This window comes from Carassius auratus, unplaced genomic scaffold (genome assembly GCF_003368295.1).
Source record: "Carassius auratus strain Wakin unplaced genomic scaffold, ASM336829v1 scaf_tig00216727, whole genome shotgun sequence".
In the NCBI taxonomy this organism is placed as follows: Eukaryota; Metazoa; Chordata; class Actinopteri; order Cypriniformes; family Cyprinidae; genus Carassius; species Carassius auratus.
Window position 1 is genome coordinate 100,825 of NW_020528709.1, and position 19,500 is coordinate 120,324.

The window sequence follows — 19,500 nt, forward strand, 5'->3', positions numbered from 1 at the left end:
TGTGCCACGCCCGTGTATCAGTCTCTGCCCGGCCCTATTGGCCACAGGTTCCAAGCAGTGTGCCAATTTTCAAGAGTTTTCGAGCATGTTAAGACCCCCAAAACCCCCGAAACGTTAGAAAAATGTAAATAAAATAAAAAAATATAGCTGCAAGCAGCGATGGCGGGCTCAAGCCATCAGTGCAACACCACCCCGGTGGCATCAGGTAAACTGTGCCCAGCGGGCACATGCATTCACAATAGCCCTCTGGCAGTCAGGTTTTAAGGGAAACGGCAGTTAAAGGGTTAATCCGAATCATCTAGACTTTGAAATAACATTCACAGAACAATATATATAACTTTAGTAACACATTTTTCAGTCTGAGTTAAACCTCTTTTTTTGGCTCATTTTATCAGTAAAGGAAAAAATGCCTAATAATTATTCACACCTGAATATAAGGAGTTTTGTTTCTCTCTTCCAGCCTTCATGGTTAAATACATATATATCACACTTGTTGCCTTCTCTAGTGCAGCTCAACCAAAGTCTCATCCCATTCGTCCATATTTGTGATTTAACAATTCCCGGACAATATTTGTTGTAGTCCAAACAATTTGTTCATTATAGTTTTTAAAAAGTGTTTTTTTTGTTAAATAAAAACTTTTTTATGCTGAAACAACAACATTACAGTATAACTAAAGTTAAAAAAGTGAAAAAAATTAATAGCACTCCTTTAATAGGCATTATTAAGCAGTTCATAAATACAGCTATAAATGTTTTGTTCTTGAGCTATAAAGTTCAATCATTGTATTTTCATACTTTAAGTATAATTACATTATTTTCAAACCATTTATTAAGGAGTTGTCAGGGATTCATGAGATCATTAAGAAAGTGAAATTAAATGATAAGTGAACTATTTTAGTGTAAATATATAAATCTTTTTATTTAGACACATGATAATAGTTGGTCAGTGTGTTAATAACTGCTTTATTAACATATTCCTGCTGTAATTCATGTTGAAGTCAGGTTTTTATAAAACATTTAATAGTTTCCAACTATCTATTTTTGTGAACTCATCTAAAGTGAGGACTGTTTATATATTTAAAGCATTCACAAAGGAGACTTAAAGGAATTTATCTACCAAACAAGTTAAACACAACACAGAGGGATACAGAGCACAGAAATGGGTGAAGAAGTGTGTGTGTGTGTGTGTGTACCGGCTTTCCAATGCCATTGGTAATAGGAGTAAGCAAGTTTAAAACATGTACAAAGTCCATGCAGATGGATGTAGATGCATAACAAATGTATTTCTTAATTACTTGAGCTCCATTTAAGCATGATCTCAAACTTATTGTGACCTCTCCTTAATCACATTTACACACAAACCCATACATTATGGCAGTGCCGATCCTGACCTCCCTGGGGCCTTAAGCAAAATTCTGCTAAGGGGCCCTCTAACTGACCCGTGACGCCGTGAGCTATGTAAACCATTTGCCATTGCCACACAGTCACACCTGACACTTCAGTGATCCCAATACAATCCTCCCTCCTTTAAACAAAACAGTCGACAATATAGAACAGAATGAGGTTCAAACAAACAATATTTATTGAATAGAGTATTTCCTATAGAACAGGGGTTCTCAAAGTCTACATTCAAAGGTCCAAATCAGAATTTTCAACAATGAGAAAGGTCCGGAACTATTGTTCATTACAAAACTGGTTTTTAATCAACATGTATTACAAATTAACATTCATTTTATGAAAAAATAAGGTGGCTGCATTCAAAATAGCTACATGAATAACGTGCAAAAGTGGCAAAACAATTAATTTAAGGGTCTGAATTTTTCTTAACAAAACACCACAAAAGTAACATGGTGCAAAATACAGAGCAGTTTAATGTGAGAAATGGCACTGTCTTTCTCCCATCAACTGACGAAACCGTGGCACAAAAGGTGTGGTTGCTAGACGGAGACACTGGCCTAAATGTTCATTAGTCAAGCTGCTGCGGTGTGAGTTCTTTATAGCATTCATTGCTGAGAATGCAGACTCACACCGATAGGTTGACCCAAACATGGTAAGAACACAGATGGCTACTTTCTGTAGATTGGGGAAATTTTCAGCTGTGACCATTTTAGTCCAAAAGGTAACAGTGTCACAGTCCACTTCCTGCAAAACCACGTTTTCCTGCAAGTCAATTAGTTCAGTCTGCAGAGATGCCATGCTTGCCCACGGGAAGATGCTCTTGATTTCTTTTGAAAACTCCTCAACATTCTTGACTAGGAATGGAGATGTAATGCAAAGCAGCACTTGTCTGCCTACATTGAAGCCCTCAAAGCGCATCCTGAAATTTTCAGCTAGCTTCTCCAAAAAGGAAAGATGGTGATGATGGTGATTTCCATTAGTCTGCTGGAGAAGAGTTGGAAAGTGGATATGTGGCCCTGTGATGTCACTTTTAAAGATCTCCAGCCGCCTTTCAAAGGAGCGCACTGCTGCCATCAGATCACACACTGTATTGCCTTGGCCCTGGAGCTTCAGATTTAGTTCATTTAGATGAGATGTTATGTCCACTAAAAAGGCCACAACCTCCATGGTGTCATTATCCCTCAGAAAATCCAAGTAATGTCTGGCTTTGACATTCTTCTGCTGGGACAAAAACATCTCCAAATCTGTCCTGATGGCCCAAAACCTTTCCAAGACTTTTCCCTTACTCAGCCACCTAACATTGTTATGGAGGAGTAAGTCGTCATAAGCAGCATTTACCTGATAAGAGAAAGAAAAAATATATATACAAATAAATAAATACATTACTTTTTTGTGTTGCATAAATATTCATAAAGTGAACACAAACACCTTTGTAAGTGCTGTAAATGGTTAAAGTCTGTTGTAAGTAGAGTTTGATGACAACCTTTAATAGTTCCAATTGCATATAATTACATTTTATTCACAATTGATGATTAACATAACACAATGATTAAATAAATAAAAAACATTTGTGAAATAAGGGTTGACTTATCATCAGTCAGTGAGGAGATTTTCAGTATTTCCTGCATTAATTATGCCTTAGTAACACATTGATTAAAATTGTTAAAGTTGTTGCTCTGAAGCCATATTTGCACATAGTCTCTCTCTGTGTGTGAGTGAGTGTGTGAGTGTGAGTGCGTGTGTGAGTGTGTGTGTGAGTGAGTGTGAGTGAGTGTGAGTGAGTGTGTGAGTGAGAGTGTGTGAGTGTGTGAGTGTGTGTGTGAGTGAGTGTGTGAGTGAGTGAGTGTGTGTGTGAGTGAGTGAGTGAGTGAGTGTGTGTGTGAGTGAGTGTGAGTGAGTGTGTGAGAGTGTGTGTGTGTGTGTGTGAGTGAGTGAGTGAGTGAGTGAGTGTGATAGTGTGTGTGTGTGTGAGTGAGTGAGTGTTTGTGTGTGTGTGTGATTGAGCGTGTGATTGAGCTTGTGAGTGAGCGTGTGAGTGTTTGTGCGTGCGTGATCAACACTTAATAAACCTCTATTGACCCACACACACAAAAACACAGTGAATGTAAAAAGTCAAATAAATTCTCACCTCAGTCAGGAATGCCCGCAGAAGACGGTGCTGAAGGGCAGAGGAGGCTCTCAGGTAGTTCACAAGCTTCATAATAGTTTCCATGACGTCTGAATATTCTTTTCCAAGGCTAGCACACAGCATGGACTGGTGTATTATACAGTGGTATGTCAGCAGGTCGGAGTGCTGCTCTTTAAGACGCTGAACAGCACCTTTCTCCTTCCCTATCATGGCTGGAGCACCATCAGTAGTGATGGACACAATATGCTTGACATCAATTCCCCGTTCATTAAGCATCTGAATGATAGCTTCATATATGTCCTCTCCTCTAGTGTGACAGAGTGGAGTAAGGCCCAGTATGTCTTCACATAATGTCCCCTTTGCCTTGCTGAAATATCTGACAAACACACATAGCTGGGCTTGGTCTGTGCTATCTGTTGACTCATCCACCGCAAGTGAAAGGCAGGGTGCATCTTTGATATCATCAGTTAACTGGTTTACTAAGTCATGGGCAAGTACCTCTGTCCTCCTGGTTAATGTGTCATGGGACAGTGGAATTTTCTTAAATTTTTCTGACATCTCCTGTCTCTCTTTTCCCTCAAACAAAGCATCTGCTATCTCCACTAAACACTCCTTAACTATCTCTGCATCAGTGAATGGCTTCTTGTTTTTGCCTAGTACCCAGGCCACACGGAAAGATGCTTCTGTAGCTCTGTCTTGCTGTGTCACAGCTCTCACAAGCAACTTATTTGTTGATTCATATGAAGTATTAAGCTGTCGTAGTTTTGCTGTCCGTACCTCTGTATTTTGTGGATATTGTCGTTCAAAATGACCGTGTTTTGTTTCATAATGCCGTTTGACGTTTCCACTCTTCACAACTCCAACTGTTTCGTTACAAATCAAACAGAATGGCTTCGTGCTGGATTGGGGCAAAATGAACGCATACCTCTCTGTCCAATCATCTTTGAAAACTCTATTTTCTTGGTCAACTTTTCTTTTCCTGGACAATGACATCCTCCACACCCATTCAAACGCGTATATTACTGAGGTGAAGTGTCGCGTCGCGCAACTCGCGCCCAATTACGTCAAACGTTTACACTCACTGGATGCCATGGCAACTGAATCACGGAAAACTTTCAATATATCGCCTTCGCTTTAATTGCGGAAAATCTCCAAAAATACATAAAACACTAAACAAAAGATTTTGACATGCGTTTAATAAAGTAGGAAATCCAGACTTTTAATCCCTTACACACAATTACTGCTGTTGAAATATGAAATGGAGGCGGGTCCGGATTGAATTCTCTCCGGGTCCGGATCCGGACCGGAGTCCGGACTTTGAGAAGTGCTGAATATTAAGATAACAAGTGAATATTATTAAGTAAGTGAATATTAACGTAAACATAAATAAGAAGAAAATAATAAATTATAACTCTGAGCTTTGGCTTTTGGGATTAATTTACACTGTTAAAAATTTATTGTAATTTTACAGGAAATTCCTGGCAACTAATTGCCGTGAATTTACAGCAAGTAATATACAGGTAATATATTGTTTTTTTAATACAATAGAGTCCTGTATTTTTACAGCAGTGCTACTGTGATTAAAGTAGCATTATTACAGTAAAATGCTGTAATTTATTTTAATTTCCTGTATATTTACTGCAACTCAGTTGCCAGGAATTTCCTGTAATTTTACAGGAGACAATTACAATATTGTAATTCAAAATAATAAAATACTGCAATTTTCCATCTTCCAAAATTAAAACCAAAACAATGGCAACTTTTTATTATTTTTTTTTATTAACACACTATGCAACATCACATATAACAAACTTATTTTATCTTTTTTTTTTCATACAAATAAAATTACAATTTCACTGAAGAATCTAGCTCACTTCCAGACGTCCAGACAGTCTATCATCAGGGGGAACATGGTAATAAATAACAAAAGGTCCCAACCAGTCTTGAACTGGGGAAGCTGTGGGGTGTGGGTGGGCATCAATACTAGCCCATCAACTCAAAGCCCAGGAGTCTTCTTAATAAGGTGCAGACAGGTGCGTTGATCCCCCGTCTCTTCACTGCTTTGCTGACATCTTGGAATCGATTCCACAAAAAGCTCTGAAAAAAAGAGAGTGAAAACAAGTTTTCATATCAGGTAATTATAAATACTGTGTAAAAAAAAAAACATAAGTAAACTTTCATTGTAGTAAAAAAATGACGTTGATGTATTTATTTAACATCAACACATTTAACAACATAACATTTAGAATTACATTGGCTTTTACATTGTTTTTCTTAAATATATAATGTCACTGTATGCACTGTAAATTGAATGTCGCTTTGGACAAAAGTGTCTACAAAATGGGTCATATGACGTTGCTAAAAAGAACATTATTTTGTGTATTTGCTGTAATGAAATGTTTAAGCGGTTTAAGGTTAAAAAAACACATTATTGTTTCTCCTCTACAGGTACTCCTCTCCTCGCCTTCTGAAACGTGTTGATTTTTACAAAGCTCATCGTTCTGAAAAGCGAAGTGTGCTCTGATTGACCAGCTATCCAATCTATCTATAATGTGACTGAAATGTTATGCCTCTTAACATACTTTGCCTTTCCGGCCGAAGCAACGAGACAAACATTTAAATATAATGTTTATTTCATTATAATGTCAAAACCCATTATAAATGTGATATAAACATGATTTCTAGTCGTATTCTCTTTTGGAAGGCCAAACAAAGTAGTTTCCCTTTTTAAAGAAACAGTGTTTAAGAGTGACGCTTCAATTCAAACGAACGAACAAACATATGAGAGCAATTTCAAAAGCATAAAGAGCTGTCTGTTCTGCTCTCTTTAGCTCTCGATCGACCTGGATGTTTTAGGCAATATTAAAATCCTGACGGGGACGTGTCCCGTATGAACGGTGCATATGGCCACCCTGTACAGATCTTCTTCATTCACCAAGAGCTTGTAACACTCCAAAGAGAAAGGAAAAAGTAAAATCACATCTAATGACTTGAACCCCCAAAATTTACTTAATGAAAATTGTAATGTTAAACTGCTGTCTGTCAGACTTCTCTGTGTTTACATAAATGTCTTGCAGGGCAATACCAACTCTATATTAGACACTTAATAGCATTAGCTTTGTCTCCATCCAGCTTTTTAATGCACATTTTAACATTTTGAAAACAAACAAAAAAATCCTGAATGGAAACGGTTCAAATTCACAGAAAATATTCTAATGTGAATAAAACTTTTTATGTGGATTGACTTGCTAATAAATGCAACATAAATGCACATTTGTTGCAACTCTATCGGCTGTTTTAAGTTGCCCCTTAAGTTTTGATCCCACATCGTTTCATGACTACTCTCCTGTCCATTTCCAATTTACATAAAAGAGCTGATGGAAATGCTCTCCAGTTATAGGGTTTCTTTGCCAAATTTCTACGAATGCGCTTAAAAGGTGCAAAGGAATTGGATGGAAACCTGTCTTTTGACATCAATGCATAGAGTATATCATAGTCTATTTTCTTTATAAGTGTGCAAACAGTTTTAACATACCTTTAGTGCTTGAGGCCTCTTTAGGATACTGTTAGTTAGACACGTAGACAGCGAAGGTCGCTGCACTCCATTCAGAAGGTTGTTGTGGGGCCCCATCACAGTTGTCCCTTCCAAAGACATCATCCATTTGTCTGCACTTAGTGCCTCTCCTGAAATGCATACACAATATGATAACTAAAAGAGCACTAGAACCCTTCACTACACACGCATGAGTGGCAGTATTGGCAGAATTGGCAAAAGTACCAATTTTATCAGGTGGGAGACAAAGTTATGGTATGGTTTTTCCTAATTTAGACTAGGCATTTTAAGGATGCAATAGGATTATGTTGAATTACAGCCTTTCCTTTCCTCTTTGACATATAACCATATGACAATTATTAACAGGGCTTAAAGCAAGCAAACGTATGTTCCATCTAGCAGCAAGTGTGCAGCTGATTCTGCGGAGTGTCTACATCTGTTCCCGCGCAGTCTTTTCCTTCTGCCTTGACCGTTCATGACCGTGGTACGGTTATGCCGCGTTTCCACCGACCCCACCTCATTTCAATAATACGAAATATGATATCAAACACCACTGCCTCCTTTCGTTCTCATTTTAATTTGTTAAACATATTAATAGCCGCAGAAATGAAGTTCAAGGAAATGTGTAACGTTAGGCCTTCATAATATAAAACAAAATATTATACCAAACAGTACCCTATTGTTTCCTTTTTTTCATTTTAACATATTAAAAGATTAACTGAATAAAGACCAAAGATTACCTGTTCGGTTCACCCAAAACGAATTATATTTTATGCTTTACCACTAAAGAGACATCACAGCCAGCGGCAAATGTCAGAAGGTCTAGCCGAGTTGAGAGTGCTCCCGACGGATTAATGATCACTGAGCTCCCGCTGATCGCGTGGAGTTGACCGTCTCCGACATCAGCGAAACACATTTTTTAATAGACGCAGTCTTTATAAATAAACCGCATATTTGAGTTTTAAACAACTACATTCTCGCCTGAAATAGTTAAAACACTATACCTTTCATGACACGATGACAGTAATATTTCAAAAATTATCAAAAGAAACGGCGGTTGAAATTACAATGCTGCATTGCCACTCCCGAAAGTTCAGTAACGTTACCTTTGAACAAGTACCTCGCGAGCAGGGACTTTCTGAGGGGCATTTTTTTTACCCATAACTTTATTTAGATCATGGAAGCTGCGGTGGAAGCACACCGAGTTCCAGCTCAAAGTCCATAGTTTCTGGGTAAAGTTCTTGCGATGTAAATCTGGATAGAGTATGAAGACGCGATTTTAACTAACTTCACCCTATTCCACTGAATTATACCAAATGAAACAATCAGCACTCACTCAGATCACCAGTATTAATATATAAAGACTTATAAAACAAATTTTATGTTACATACCTGAGACATGTTCTTTCTTCCAAAAAAATGTTAAAATACTTCTGGTACCATCCGTTGGCCGCGTAATTTCAAAATTCAAACAGCAGCGATCCCACAATGCTATGCGGTTGCTGTAAAAAAATGCTTCTACAGTGTAGTTACAATAATTTTACAGGACTGTCCGTTAATTTCCCATCATGCATTTGGATTTACAACAAAAACATGAATACAGTGCGTTGTTGTAAAATTTATTGTAAAAATTACATCAATTGCTAACAGTGTAGGTTCTATCTACAGCCTGGGCATTTTCGGCATCAGTATGGGCAACACCAGTCTATTTGGACTGTCTAGAAGAAACTGAGAAGAATATCACATAGTTAGTTAAACAGTCATTTACACAATCTTACATGTTACTCGTTACATGTTACAAATGCGTAAACATTTGAATGTTTGAATTAAAATCCTACCATCAAAATATTCCTTTTCTGCACTTTCTTGAGGCAAAATCATCAATGATGTCATCATAGGACAAGTGTTTCCCCACATCATGATTTATGCTCATGATGGCCAATCCACTCAAACGTTCCTGTGACATTGAAGACCTCAGGTAGCTTTTGATGAGCTTTAATTTTGAAAAGCTCCTCTCTGACGATGCTACTGTTACAGGCAGGGTGACTGCAATTCTTAGGGCTATCCAAAGATTAGGATAGAGTTCCTCCAGGTTTTTCTCACAAAGAAATGAAAGCAACTCAAATGCAGTCATCTTATCTGATGGCAGATCAGGTAAATTCTGAATCTCGTGTGCCAGATCCATTCCACTGATGTCATAGTCATCTCTGAAGGTTAGAGTATTTTGAACTTCCATGCAGTGAGCCTTTAAAGATTCACTAGACATCTGTGAGGCAGTGCTGAAGTTTAGCAACACTCCATATTTGGATTTCACCTGGTTGAGTGTTTCAAATCTCTCATCCATGGATGTCACAGCAGAGTCGACCACAATGTTAAAGAAGTTGACTTCAAGGTTTTTCAGTGCATCAGTCATTGGTTCATCAGGAGCCTCATAGCTGAAATGCCTCTTGCTGTTTCTCAGTCTCTTCTCTTTCTCTTTCTCTCTGACTGAGGCTGCCTGTACTTCACCTGGGTCTGTCACTGTGTTCCTACTTTCTGAAGACGTCTGTACTGTATTTGCTGAAGTTGGCTGTATTGGGTTTGTGCTAGAACTGGCTGAGACTGCCTGTACTTCACCTGGGTCTGTGTTAGTACTTGTTGAAGACTGCTGTGCTGTATTTGCTGAAGCTGGCTGTTCTGGGTCTGTGCTAGTACTGGCTGAGGCTGGATGTGTATCAACTGAGTCTGTGCTTGTACTGGCTGATGGTCCAGCATCTCCTCTACTGACAAACTTAAGCATAGCACCTGCAAATTATAGATAACTCGTTTTATAAACTGCATCAGACCAATTCAAACTGGCTCCAAATTTTCTTTTATACATTTTCAAATATAAAATACTATTTATACTATGGCTTGGCTCTTGTAATATTTAACTAGTGAACTAGTTATGCAGATATCAATAATCCCTGTGAGTGATGACATCATTGATATCAAGAATGAACTTTTGTACAAGTTAACATGTAATTCCTGATATCAAAAATAGACATTGGTAGATAAAAATGTAACTAAGTATTACTATTAGCTATTAGTATTAATATTATTAGTATTAGCTATTATTGACTAACTATTAGTAAAAATAATCAAGAATTCACATTGCAAATAGTAAAAAAAATGTAATGCTTGATATCAAAAATGCATAAACTGTGAATGAATAAAAGCTAAAATGGCTTGCCATAGCATGTTAAAGTTTTTTTTTTATTTTTTTTTATTTTTTTTGTAATATATATGGTGAAGCAATTCTTGATTTATGGTTATTATTAACTGAGGGATGTGCATCCACACACATTGACCAGTATGTCCAGCTAATCAACATTTTAAATTCAATATAGCCTATAAATCAAGTCAATCACTGTCAAATTATCAATACATTGCTTTCCATTTTGCATAATTAGTGCAGTGCAGTTATAGGCCTATATAGTTTTTAACTACACTTTGACTGAGACTAGATAATCAGTGTCTTGTTTTAAAAGTATGTAGGCTATGTATAATGTGCACTTTTGATGAGGAGTGCCATCATTCACGCCCATATATTGTACAGTCTGTCTGGTCTCCACATATATTTCTGCTTGAAAAATGCGCATTTCGTTTTGTGCATGCGCATATGAACGCATGATAACACACGCGACGCGGTTATCTTTTCCGAGCTGCAGTAAACAAACACCGTTGCACTTTGTCGTTTAGCAAAAACAAACGTAATAAATAATTGTATTTTACTCTCACTTTTGTCAGGCACAAAGTGATGCAAGAGATGCACTGCCTGCCTGCCCAGCTAGGGTAGCAAGACCGAAAAACACAACAGAAATGCACATAAACTTTACTTTGCTGACCTCAAACTTAGAGAGGAGAGAAGACAAGTTTACCTGATTGTTGTTCCCGCAGTTCACTTTCATAGGTTTTTTTTTTTTTCCTCTTTTCGTGACCAGAAGGATAGTTTCGCTTCATTTTGTCATGGATGTTGTAAACATTAATTGACGGTGACATGACGCGCTATGACACGAGGAGGAGGCGGGGCCTTGAGTAATTTGCGGGGCCCTACGCAGCTTGCGTAGTGAGCGTATAGGGCTGATCGGCTCTGCATTATGGACTGCATACAACTAGAATCCTCCTTGCGAGATACTCTGCCGTGCACTCAAAAACTGTGCTTTCCAAATACCAACATAAACACTTGTTGCTCAGGTTCTCAAATTAAACATAGCCACAGCAAAACCTTTACCATCCCCAAAATGCCTCCTTCTATACACACACACACACACACACACATATATATTTATATATATATATATATATATATATATATATATATATATATATATATATATATATATATATATATATATATATATATTAGGGGTGTAACGATTCATTCGTTTTCTCGATGCATCGATTACAAACCCTGTCGATTCATATGCATCGATCTTGAAACATGATTTTTGAATCGTGAATCGCCGATCTTGGACAGTAATCGATTCAAAATGCTAAGAATCCAATGAATCGCGATTTCTATAGCGATTCAATGCTTTCAAAATGTATACACATTAAATTACTACATGCACGAATTAATGGAGACCTTAAAGAGTGTTCCTGAATCGTGCCTCTTATCTGTCCTTCACGCGCTCCACTGTTTACCGCCTGACTGTCACAGGATTGCGCTCGCGCTCCGTTCGTCTCTGATGCAGCTGACGTGTGATCTATAGGACTCGTGGCCAGTAATGCTAACGTGAAGTAGTTTTATTTTTCTGTAGTTTGTCAATGGCTCTCTGCATCTTACCGATGCAGTCTGGAGCCGTCGACAGCTGTATTTATTGCATGGACGGAGCAGAAATGTAAGTGTCTAAATCATACGCACAGACAGAGCCATTGAATGATAAATTTTTTAAACAATGCGGAAGAACCGAATATATGAAGGAATCTTTTAAAATTAACAACAGCATTAACAACGACCTTGAAATAAGATCGCAAGATTTATCTGATAATCAGATGCATGAAAGTAGCATTTGTTTCATTAGCAAACAGACATCTGGCGCCTTTTCTCTCAGAATCATTGGCTGATGGAGAGGAAAAGTTAAATAGAGATGAAGACGTTTTCACACTGAAAGAGAAGCGATCTTGCTCTCATAGACGTGCCAGGTGCCAGGCTATATCTGCAGCTAAACTGAATAAAAGCAGAATGAACTGATGAAACTAAAAAAACAAAAAAAAACCACAAACAATTTATGAATGATGCAGTGCTAATTGACATTTATTACAGTACAGAAACTATAAAGTATATTTTCTACCTTATTCTGTCCAGAAAATTTAAATAATTGCTAATTAAATGTAGCCTAGTATATAAAACAATCATAAAATTGCCATTAGGAAAAAAATATCGATTACAAATGATTGATTATTGTCCAGCAGTGTATTTGATTTATTACAGCTAATTAAAAGTAATTAAAAACGAAGATATTTCCTTGAAAAAAATAAAATAATAATAATAGTAATTATTATTATTATTATTATTATTATTATTATATAAGCTACATACATAAAATGATTGTATTTGACATTTCTGTCACTTGTGAAACTATGGCTACGCCCCTGGTGTGACAAAATGTTAGCTTATACACAATACTCTTTAAGCTCTTTTTTAAAAACTTGGCTTACATACATTTTTATGAATACCATGTCGCATCATTAAACTAGCATTTAACAATGTACAAAAGTTTTTTTTTTTTTTCTAACCTATGGTTCTCTAACCATAAATGCTACTGTAATTTGCCCCCTGACTAAGCATTTAAAGAATCCCGTGAATGCACTTAAAGAATGCAGAATCGAATTGTTATAATCGAATCGAATCGAATTTAATTGTGAATCGAATCGAATTGAATCATTCTAAATTTGCATATATATATATATATATATAATTCAAGTGTACGGTTTCCCTTTATTGCATATTGAAATAAATATTTCTGAGTTCTGTATCAATCTGTGTTGTGTTTGTTTATTTTTATTTTTATTTTTCTTAGAAAGATAACTGACTCTTTACTCTCCTTTGTAATATATGGGTTTATAAGCCAAGAAAAAGTTTTTTATAGCTGTATTTATAAGCTGCTTACTGATGACTATTAATGTTGGGACAAGACTTTTTAAAGCATGAATTGACTATTTACTAATGAATGCAGTTATTATAAAGTGTTACCAATGCATTTACTAATGTTAACAAATTAGACATTATTTTACAGTGTTATCATATTCTTAAATGATTTATAAGTGTTTTGTAATGATTTTATTGACCTATAAGCATTTGTGAAAGTTCTGCTTGCATTACAGCTTAGTCTTCATCTGTGAGCTGAACAGATTTACTGTTACATCCATGAGATTATGTAAATTCAGATAAATATCATGTCACAGGATGTCATAGGTTAGTATCAAATAAGTTTGAAATTATATTTTGCAGCACAAATAAGTTTTTTTAGGATTTTTAAAAATCCCTAAAAATGTCAGAAAAGGATAAGTCCTAAGCGATTTCTATGTGAGTGGCTCAATTTATTTTTGTTTTTACAATTATAATACATAAACTATGAAATTATACAAAATGTATAAAAAAGTACAACAGTTATTGCTTTCCAAAGTTTGTTTGTTTATTTATTTATTTTAATTTCTTTGGGGATTTACATTAAAAAAAAAAATAGCCTACTTCAATCATTCTAAACAGCTTGAATACAACCTGTTAATATTTATTATAGACCACTGTAACTGTCTATAATATAACAAACAAGTTTATTATGAAAATAAAAGTGTGTACACCAGAAAAATTGGATGATAAAGAAATAGCTAACAATAGTATAATAGAGCATTTTTTTTTTTTTAGGTTTTTAGGCTTTTAGATGCAGAAATGGACAAATCAAATGTAAAATAAAATGTCACTGATTTAATTAAATATAGATTAATTCTTGTTAGAGCAAAATAATAATAATAATAATAATAATACATTAATATATACACAAATAAAAAAATACAGCCAAGATGAATGATTTTCTGTTGCTCATACGATGAAACGCAGAATCCTGTTATTCTGCCAGTCGCGCTTTCAAATAGTCTTTCATTGTCTTGTTGTGTTATAATGGGTGGATTGTGTGCATTCGTAGGAATATTCTTATTTAAAAAGCTATTAAACCAGAATTAATTCGTTTGTTTTCAGCTCCTGACTCTGCATGTACTGATCGGAGGCGGTGATTTCAGATAGGAGGCCGCAAATATTTAAAGGGGGGGTGAAATGCTATTTCATGCATACTGAGTTTTTTATACTGTTAAAGAGTTGGATTCCCATGCTAAACATGGACAAAGTTTCAAAAATTAAGTTGTACGTTTGAAGGAGTATTTTTGTTCCAAAAATACTCCTTCAGGTTTGTCACAAGTTTTGGAAAGTTTTTTTCGAGTATGGCTCTGTGTGACGTTAAATGGAGCGGAATTTCCTTATATTGGTTCCTAAGGGCACTTCTGCTGGAAGAGCGCGCGCTCCCATGGGGCAGAGCACTGAGAGCAGAGACATTCACTGATCAGAGCGAGAGCATTGCGAAATGTCACAAAAGAAGTGTGTTTTTGATTGCGCGGGCAAGACAACCCTGCACAGATTACCAAAAAAAATAATAATAATAATATTAAGGGACCAGTGGACAGAGTTTATTTTTACAGAGCATCGACGGAGTTGTGCAAGTGTTTTTGTTTGTTCCCTGCATTTCGAAGATGCTTGTTTTACAAACAAGGCCCAGTTTGACGCCAGATTTGCTTATAGATTATTTCTTAAGGATGATGCAATCCCAACAAAAAAGGGTCACGATCGTGTGTTGGAACCGCAGGCGGCGAGTAAAACTGCTTCAAATATCTCTGTGTTGTTAACTTAGCTATCAGCACGTAAGCACATCAAGTAAACCTTGTACACCTTTAAAAAAAAAAAAAAAAAGATGACTTAGTCATTTTCCAAAACCGCTAAGCAAATATATACAGTTTAATTACATACCACATAGAGACGTCCTGCTGCTCTCGTTCAGTTTCAGCCTCGGGATCTGATTCTGGATCAAATAAACGGCTGGATCTGACTGTTAGCCATGGTTTTATTTGGATGATGGTTTTATTTCCTCACAGTAATGTCACAACTTCCAAACGCTCTCAATGCAGAAGCCTACTCGTGCTCGTGATTCTTTAGCTCCACCCACAGGTCATGCCTCCAGACGCTTGTGTTTTTCCGAAAAAAAATCGGCAGACTATTTTTCTCTTATAAATATAATAAAACTAAAGACTTTTTGGAGATATGAAGGATGCAGTACTACTCTATAGGTACTCAAGATTAACAGGAGATGAAACGAGCGAAAACAGGAGTGAAAACGAGCATTTCATCCCCCCTTTAATTTTCACACAAACAGTTAAAAAACATCTGAATTTAGCTCTTGATGTGTTATTATTGGAGGATTGTGTGATATCGCTATAATATTTTATTTTTAAAAGCTATAAAACAATTTTTTCAAAATGTGTTTTTTTTGAGTTCGTCATTCCACACGCTTGTGCTCAGAGAGGTGATTCATCTCTCATCTTTCTCACATATCACTGACCAGAAATCAATTATTAATGAGCCCTGACTGGGTAATAATCAGATATGTTGGTTTAGCTTGTCAGTGTGAATTAAATCTAAGTATTTATTTGTATTTTTAACCGATATAAAAGTGAAACTAAAAGAGAGTCTCCTCCCTTTCAGTCCGGGAATTGCACCTGTAGGGGCGCTATTTCTCTCAGACAATGTAAATCTCAGCAGATATACTCAAACAGAGGGAAAGAGTGAAATGAGATGTCTGACAGTATTTTAATTTTCTGCTATCCATACAGTGTTGTAAAGTCGTGAAACTATGCATATTTCCTCAGAAGGACTTTTTCATCTGTATGAAAAAATGCTTTGACGTGTTTGGAAGCTGCTATTTAAAAATACAATACAATTAATGATTCCCTTTTTTTGGTGATTTAAAAAAAATCACCACAACAAAACCATTCAAGCTATCCAAAATTGATTCACAATTTAAGTTCCTCCGTGTTTTGCCATCATGTAGACAAAGTTAAGTGTGTATAGTGTAACTCTCTTCTGAGCAGTATGCATTAATTCACAGCGAAACTTTTCCAAAAATCCACATTCAAATTAAATTAGCCAACTTCCTGTTGGTCGTAACTGATGACTGTGAATTAGAAAGTTGTCCTTCTTGATAAGAATAATTTATGTCCCGAGTTTGGTGTCTGTAGCTAAAACTAACCCCACCACTTTTGACAAAAGGTGGCGCTATAGAGTGCCTCTTCCACGCCTATTTATGAGCTAATGCCAGTTTCTAGCTATCAGAAATACTGATGTGTGTTCTGTGTTTTGTGAAATTCTAAGTATTTTATATGCCTCAAAATCACCTGAGAAGTATTCCAGTTTGACATGTTGCCACGGCAACAATATTTTAAGATATCAATATCCCCCCAGCAGATTTATATCGGCTGTGTTTTAACATAATTCTGATGAAGCAAATCGAGTAAAAATAAGATGCTGAATTCAAAGCATTTTGAAAATGACACACCTCCTGCTGCCAGTTGGTGGCTCTATAACTGTGACTCCTAATAGTCACATATATGCAATCGACATCATACAACGAATAATCTGATGAAGTTTGATTAAAATCAGGAAATGTATGTGGATGGTATTAGACATTTCCTGATTCTCATTTCTCGCCATAATTTCAACGCCTCACCACGAGCAAACCATTTGAGATATCAAAAATCCCCTGGCAATTTTTCATCCCCAATGTCTTGAGATCATGTTGACCGAGTTTGGTGGCAATTGGGTAAGAAAGCTATGATAAGTATATCAAATTCCATAGCATGGAAGAGCTTTTTACATAACTCTAAATAGCTGACTTCCTGTTGGGCGGAGCCTATGATATGCAATACGAAAGTTGTTTGGCACAATGAGATCTATATGTGTACTGAGTTTCATATTAATATGTGCAAGTATGTGTGAGCTATAAATCAACATTTCTGACTGTGTTCAAGGGGGCGCTGTAGAGCCCCTGTGGCACGCCCAGGCCCCAGCCTCTGCGGCCTCCTAAAGGCCACAGATTCCAAGATGTGTGCAAATGTTCAAGAGTTTTTGAGCATGTTAAAGGGGGGGTGAAATGCTATTTCATGCATACTGAGTTTTTTACACTGTTAAAGAGTTGGATTCCCATGCTAAACATGGACAAAGTTTCAAAAATTAAGTTGTACGTTTGAAGGAGTATTTCTGTTCCAAAAATACTCCTTCCGGTTTTTCACAAGTTTCGTACAGTTTTTTTCGAGTATGGCTCTGTGTGACGTTAGATGGAGCGGAATTTCCTTATATGGGTCCTAAGGGCACTTCTGCTGGAAGAGCGCGCGCTCCCATATAGCAGAGCACTGAGAGCACAACAGACATTCACTGATCAGAGCGAGAGCGTCGCAAAATGTCACAAAAGAAGTGTGTTTTTGGTTGCCAGGGCAAGACAACCCTGCACAGATTACCAAAAAAAAAAAACAGGATTAAGGGACCAGTGGATGGAGTTTATTTTTACAGAGCATCAACGGTGTTTGTGCAAGTGTTTGTGTTTGTTCCCTGCATTTCGAAGATGCTTGTTTTACAAACAAGGCCCAGTTTGATGCCGGATTTGCACATCATTTATTTCTTAAGGATGATGCAGTCCCAACGAAAAAGGGTCACGATCGTGTGTTGGAACCGCATGCGGTGAGTAAAACTGCTTCAAATATCTCTGTGTTGTTAACTTAGCTATCAGCGCGTAAGCACATCAAGTAAACAACATGCGATGTTGTCATCAAACTGCACGAGTAAAACTGCTTCAAATATCTCTGTGTTGTTAACTTAGCTATCGGCGTGTAAGCACATCAAGTAAACAACATGCAATGTTGTCATCAAACTGCACTTTCCACATGTACAGCTTAAAAAAAAAAAAGATGACAAAGTGGAACTTAGACATTTTCCAAAACCGCTAAGCAAATATATACAGTTTCAGTACATACCACATAGAGACGTCGTTGCTGCTGCTGCTCTTGTTAAATTTCAGCCTCTGGATCTGATTCTGGATCATAAATATACGCTGAATCTGACTGTTAGCCATGGTTTGTTTTGGATGTGTTTTTCCTCACGGTAATGTCACAGCTTCCAAACGCTCTCAACGCAAAAGCCTACTGGCGCTCGTGATTCTTTAGCTCTGCCCACACGTCACGCCTCCAGCCGGTCGTGTTTTTCCGGGAAAAATCAGTACAGACTATCTTTCTCTTATGAATATAATAAAACTAAAGACTTTTTGGAGTTATGAAGGATGCAGTACTACTCTATAGGTACTCAAGATTAACAGGATATTGAGTGAAAACGAGCATTTCACCCCCACTTTAAGGACCCCAAAAGCCCCCAAAACTTTGATGACAAATATGAATACTAAACCCTAAATAGCCAACTTCCTGTTGGGCGGAGCCTATGATATGCAATACTTAAGTTGTTTGGATTGATGAGTTCGATATGTCCCTTATGAAAATTAACCATGGTTTTACTACAAATAAAACCAAAAAACCATGGTTACTATAGTTAAACCATGGTAACCACAAATTAACCATGGTTTTGCTAAATTAACCATAGTTTAACCATGGTATTTGTAGTAAATCTGTGGTTATACAAATGGTAGTCAACACGCCAAAAAAACATGGGTTTCTACAGTTTTACTATAATAAAACCATGGTTATTTTTCGTAAGGGGTGTACCGAGTTTCATACGTTTACGAGCAAGTATGTATTATATATGGCCCTCCATATTCCAGGGGGCGCTGTAGAGCCCCTGTGCCACACCCGTGTTTCAGTCTCTGCCCGGCCCTAATGGCCGCTGGTTCCAATGTGTGTGCCAATTTTCAAGACTTTTTAAGCATGTTAAGGGCTCCAAAAGCTTTTCTTAATGGTACTACAGTAGTAGATGTAGTAGTATATGCCTCAAAATCACCTGAGAATTATTCCAGTTTGACATGTTGCCACGGCAACAATATTTTTAGATATCAATATTTCCTCAGCTGATTTATATTGGCTGTGTTTTGACATTATTCTGATGAAGTTGGAAGCAAATCGAGTAAAAATAAGATGCTGAATTCAAAGCATTTTGAAAATGACACACTTCCTGCTGCCAGTGGGTGACGCTATAACTTTGACTCCTAATAGTCACATATATGCGATCGTCATCATACAACAAACAAACCGAGAAGTTTGATCAAACTCAGGTAGTGTATATGGATGCTATTAGACACGTCCTGTTTCTAATTTCTCGCCATAATTTCAATGCCTCGCCACGAGCAAACAGTTTGAGATA

The 19,500-nt window shown here is 36.8% G+C and overlaps 3 protein-coding genes across 4 annotated transcripts in view; 1 reads left to right on the forward strand and 2 right to left on the reverse strand.

Annotated features, from left to right (window-relative positions):
* The window catches only part of mrc1a (mannose receptor, C type 1a), a 183,401-nt gene that overhangs the window by 9,330 nt on the left and 154,571 nt on the right, over positions 1–19,500 (forward strand). The gene's annotated exons all lie outside the window — the stretch shown is intronic.
* On the reverse strand, positions 988–5,017 carry LOC113098881 (SCAN domain-containing protein 3-like). Its single transcript, XM_026263928.1, has 2 exons — positions 3,527–5,017; positions 988–2,736 (listed from the first exon to the last, which is right to left on the reverse strand). Exons 1-2 carry the CDS (start codon positions 4,517–4,519, stop codon positions 1,870–1,872), a joined length of 1,860 nt encoding a protein of 619 aa, XP_026119713.1. The 5' UTR covers positions 4,520–5,017; the 3' UTR covers positions 988–1,869.
* LOC113098882 (uncharacterized) lies at positions 8,685–11,168 on the reverse strand. 2 transcript variants are annotated; one of them, XM_026263929.1, is made up of 3 exons: positions 10,979–11,168; positions 8,918–9,863; positions 8,685–8,807 (listed from the first exon to the last, which is right to left on the reverse strand). In XM_026263929.1, exons 1-2 carry the CDS (start codon positions 11,097–11,099, stop codon positions 8,920–8,922), a joined length of 1,065 nt encoding a protein of 354 aa, XP_026119714.1. In that variant the 5' UTR covers positions 11,100–11,168; the 3' UTR covers positions 8,685–8,807; positions 8,918–8,919. The 2 variants fall into 2 exon arrangements, with proteins under 2 accessions (XP_026119714.1, XP_026119715.1); XM_026263930.1 differs by lacking the exon at positions 8,685–8,807 and having other exon boundaries at positions 8,814–9,863.

Coding starts and splice junctions, on each gene's coding strand:
- LOC113098881 (XM_026263928.1), bottom strand. CDS start 4,519: ATGTCATTGTCCAGGAAAAGAAAAGTTGACCAAGAAAATAGAGTTTTC. Junction 2,737..3,526: donor TGCGGGCATTCCTGACTGAG/GTGAGAATTTAT, acceptor TTCTCTTATCAG/GTAAATGCTGCTTATGACGA.
- LOC113098882 (XM_026263929.1), bottom strand. CDS start 11,099: ATGTCACCGTCAATTAATGTTTACAACATCCATGACAAAATGAAGCGA. Junction 9,864..10,978: donor ACTGCGGGAACAACAATCAG/GTAAACTTGTCT, acceptor TATAATTTGCAG/GTGCTATGCTTAAGTTTGTC.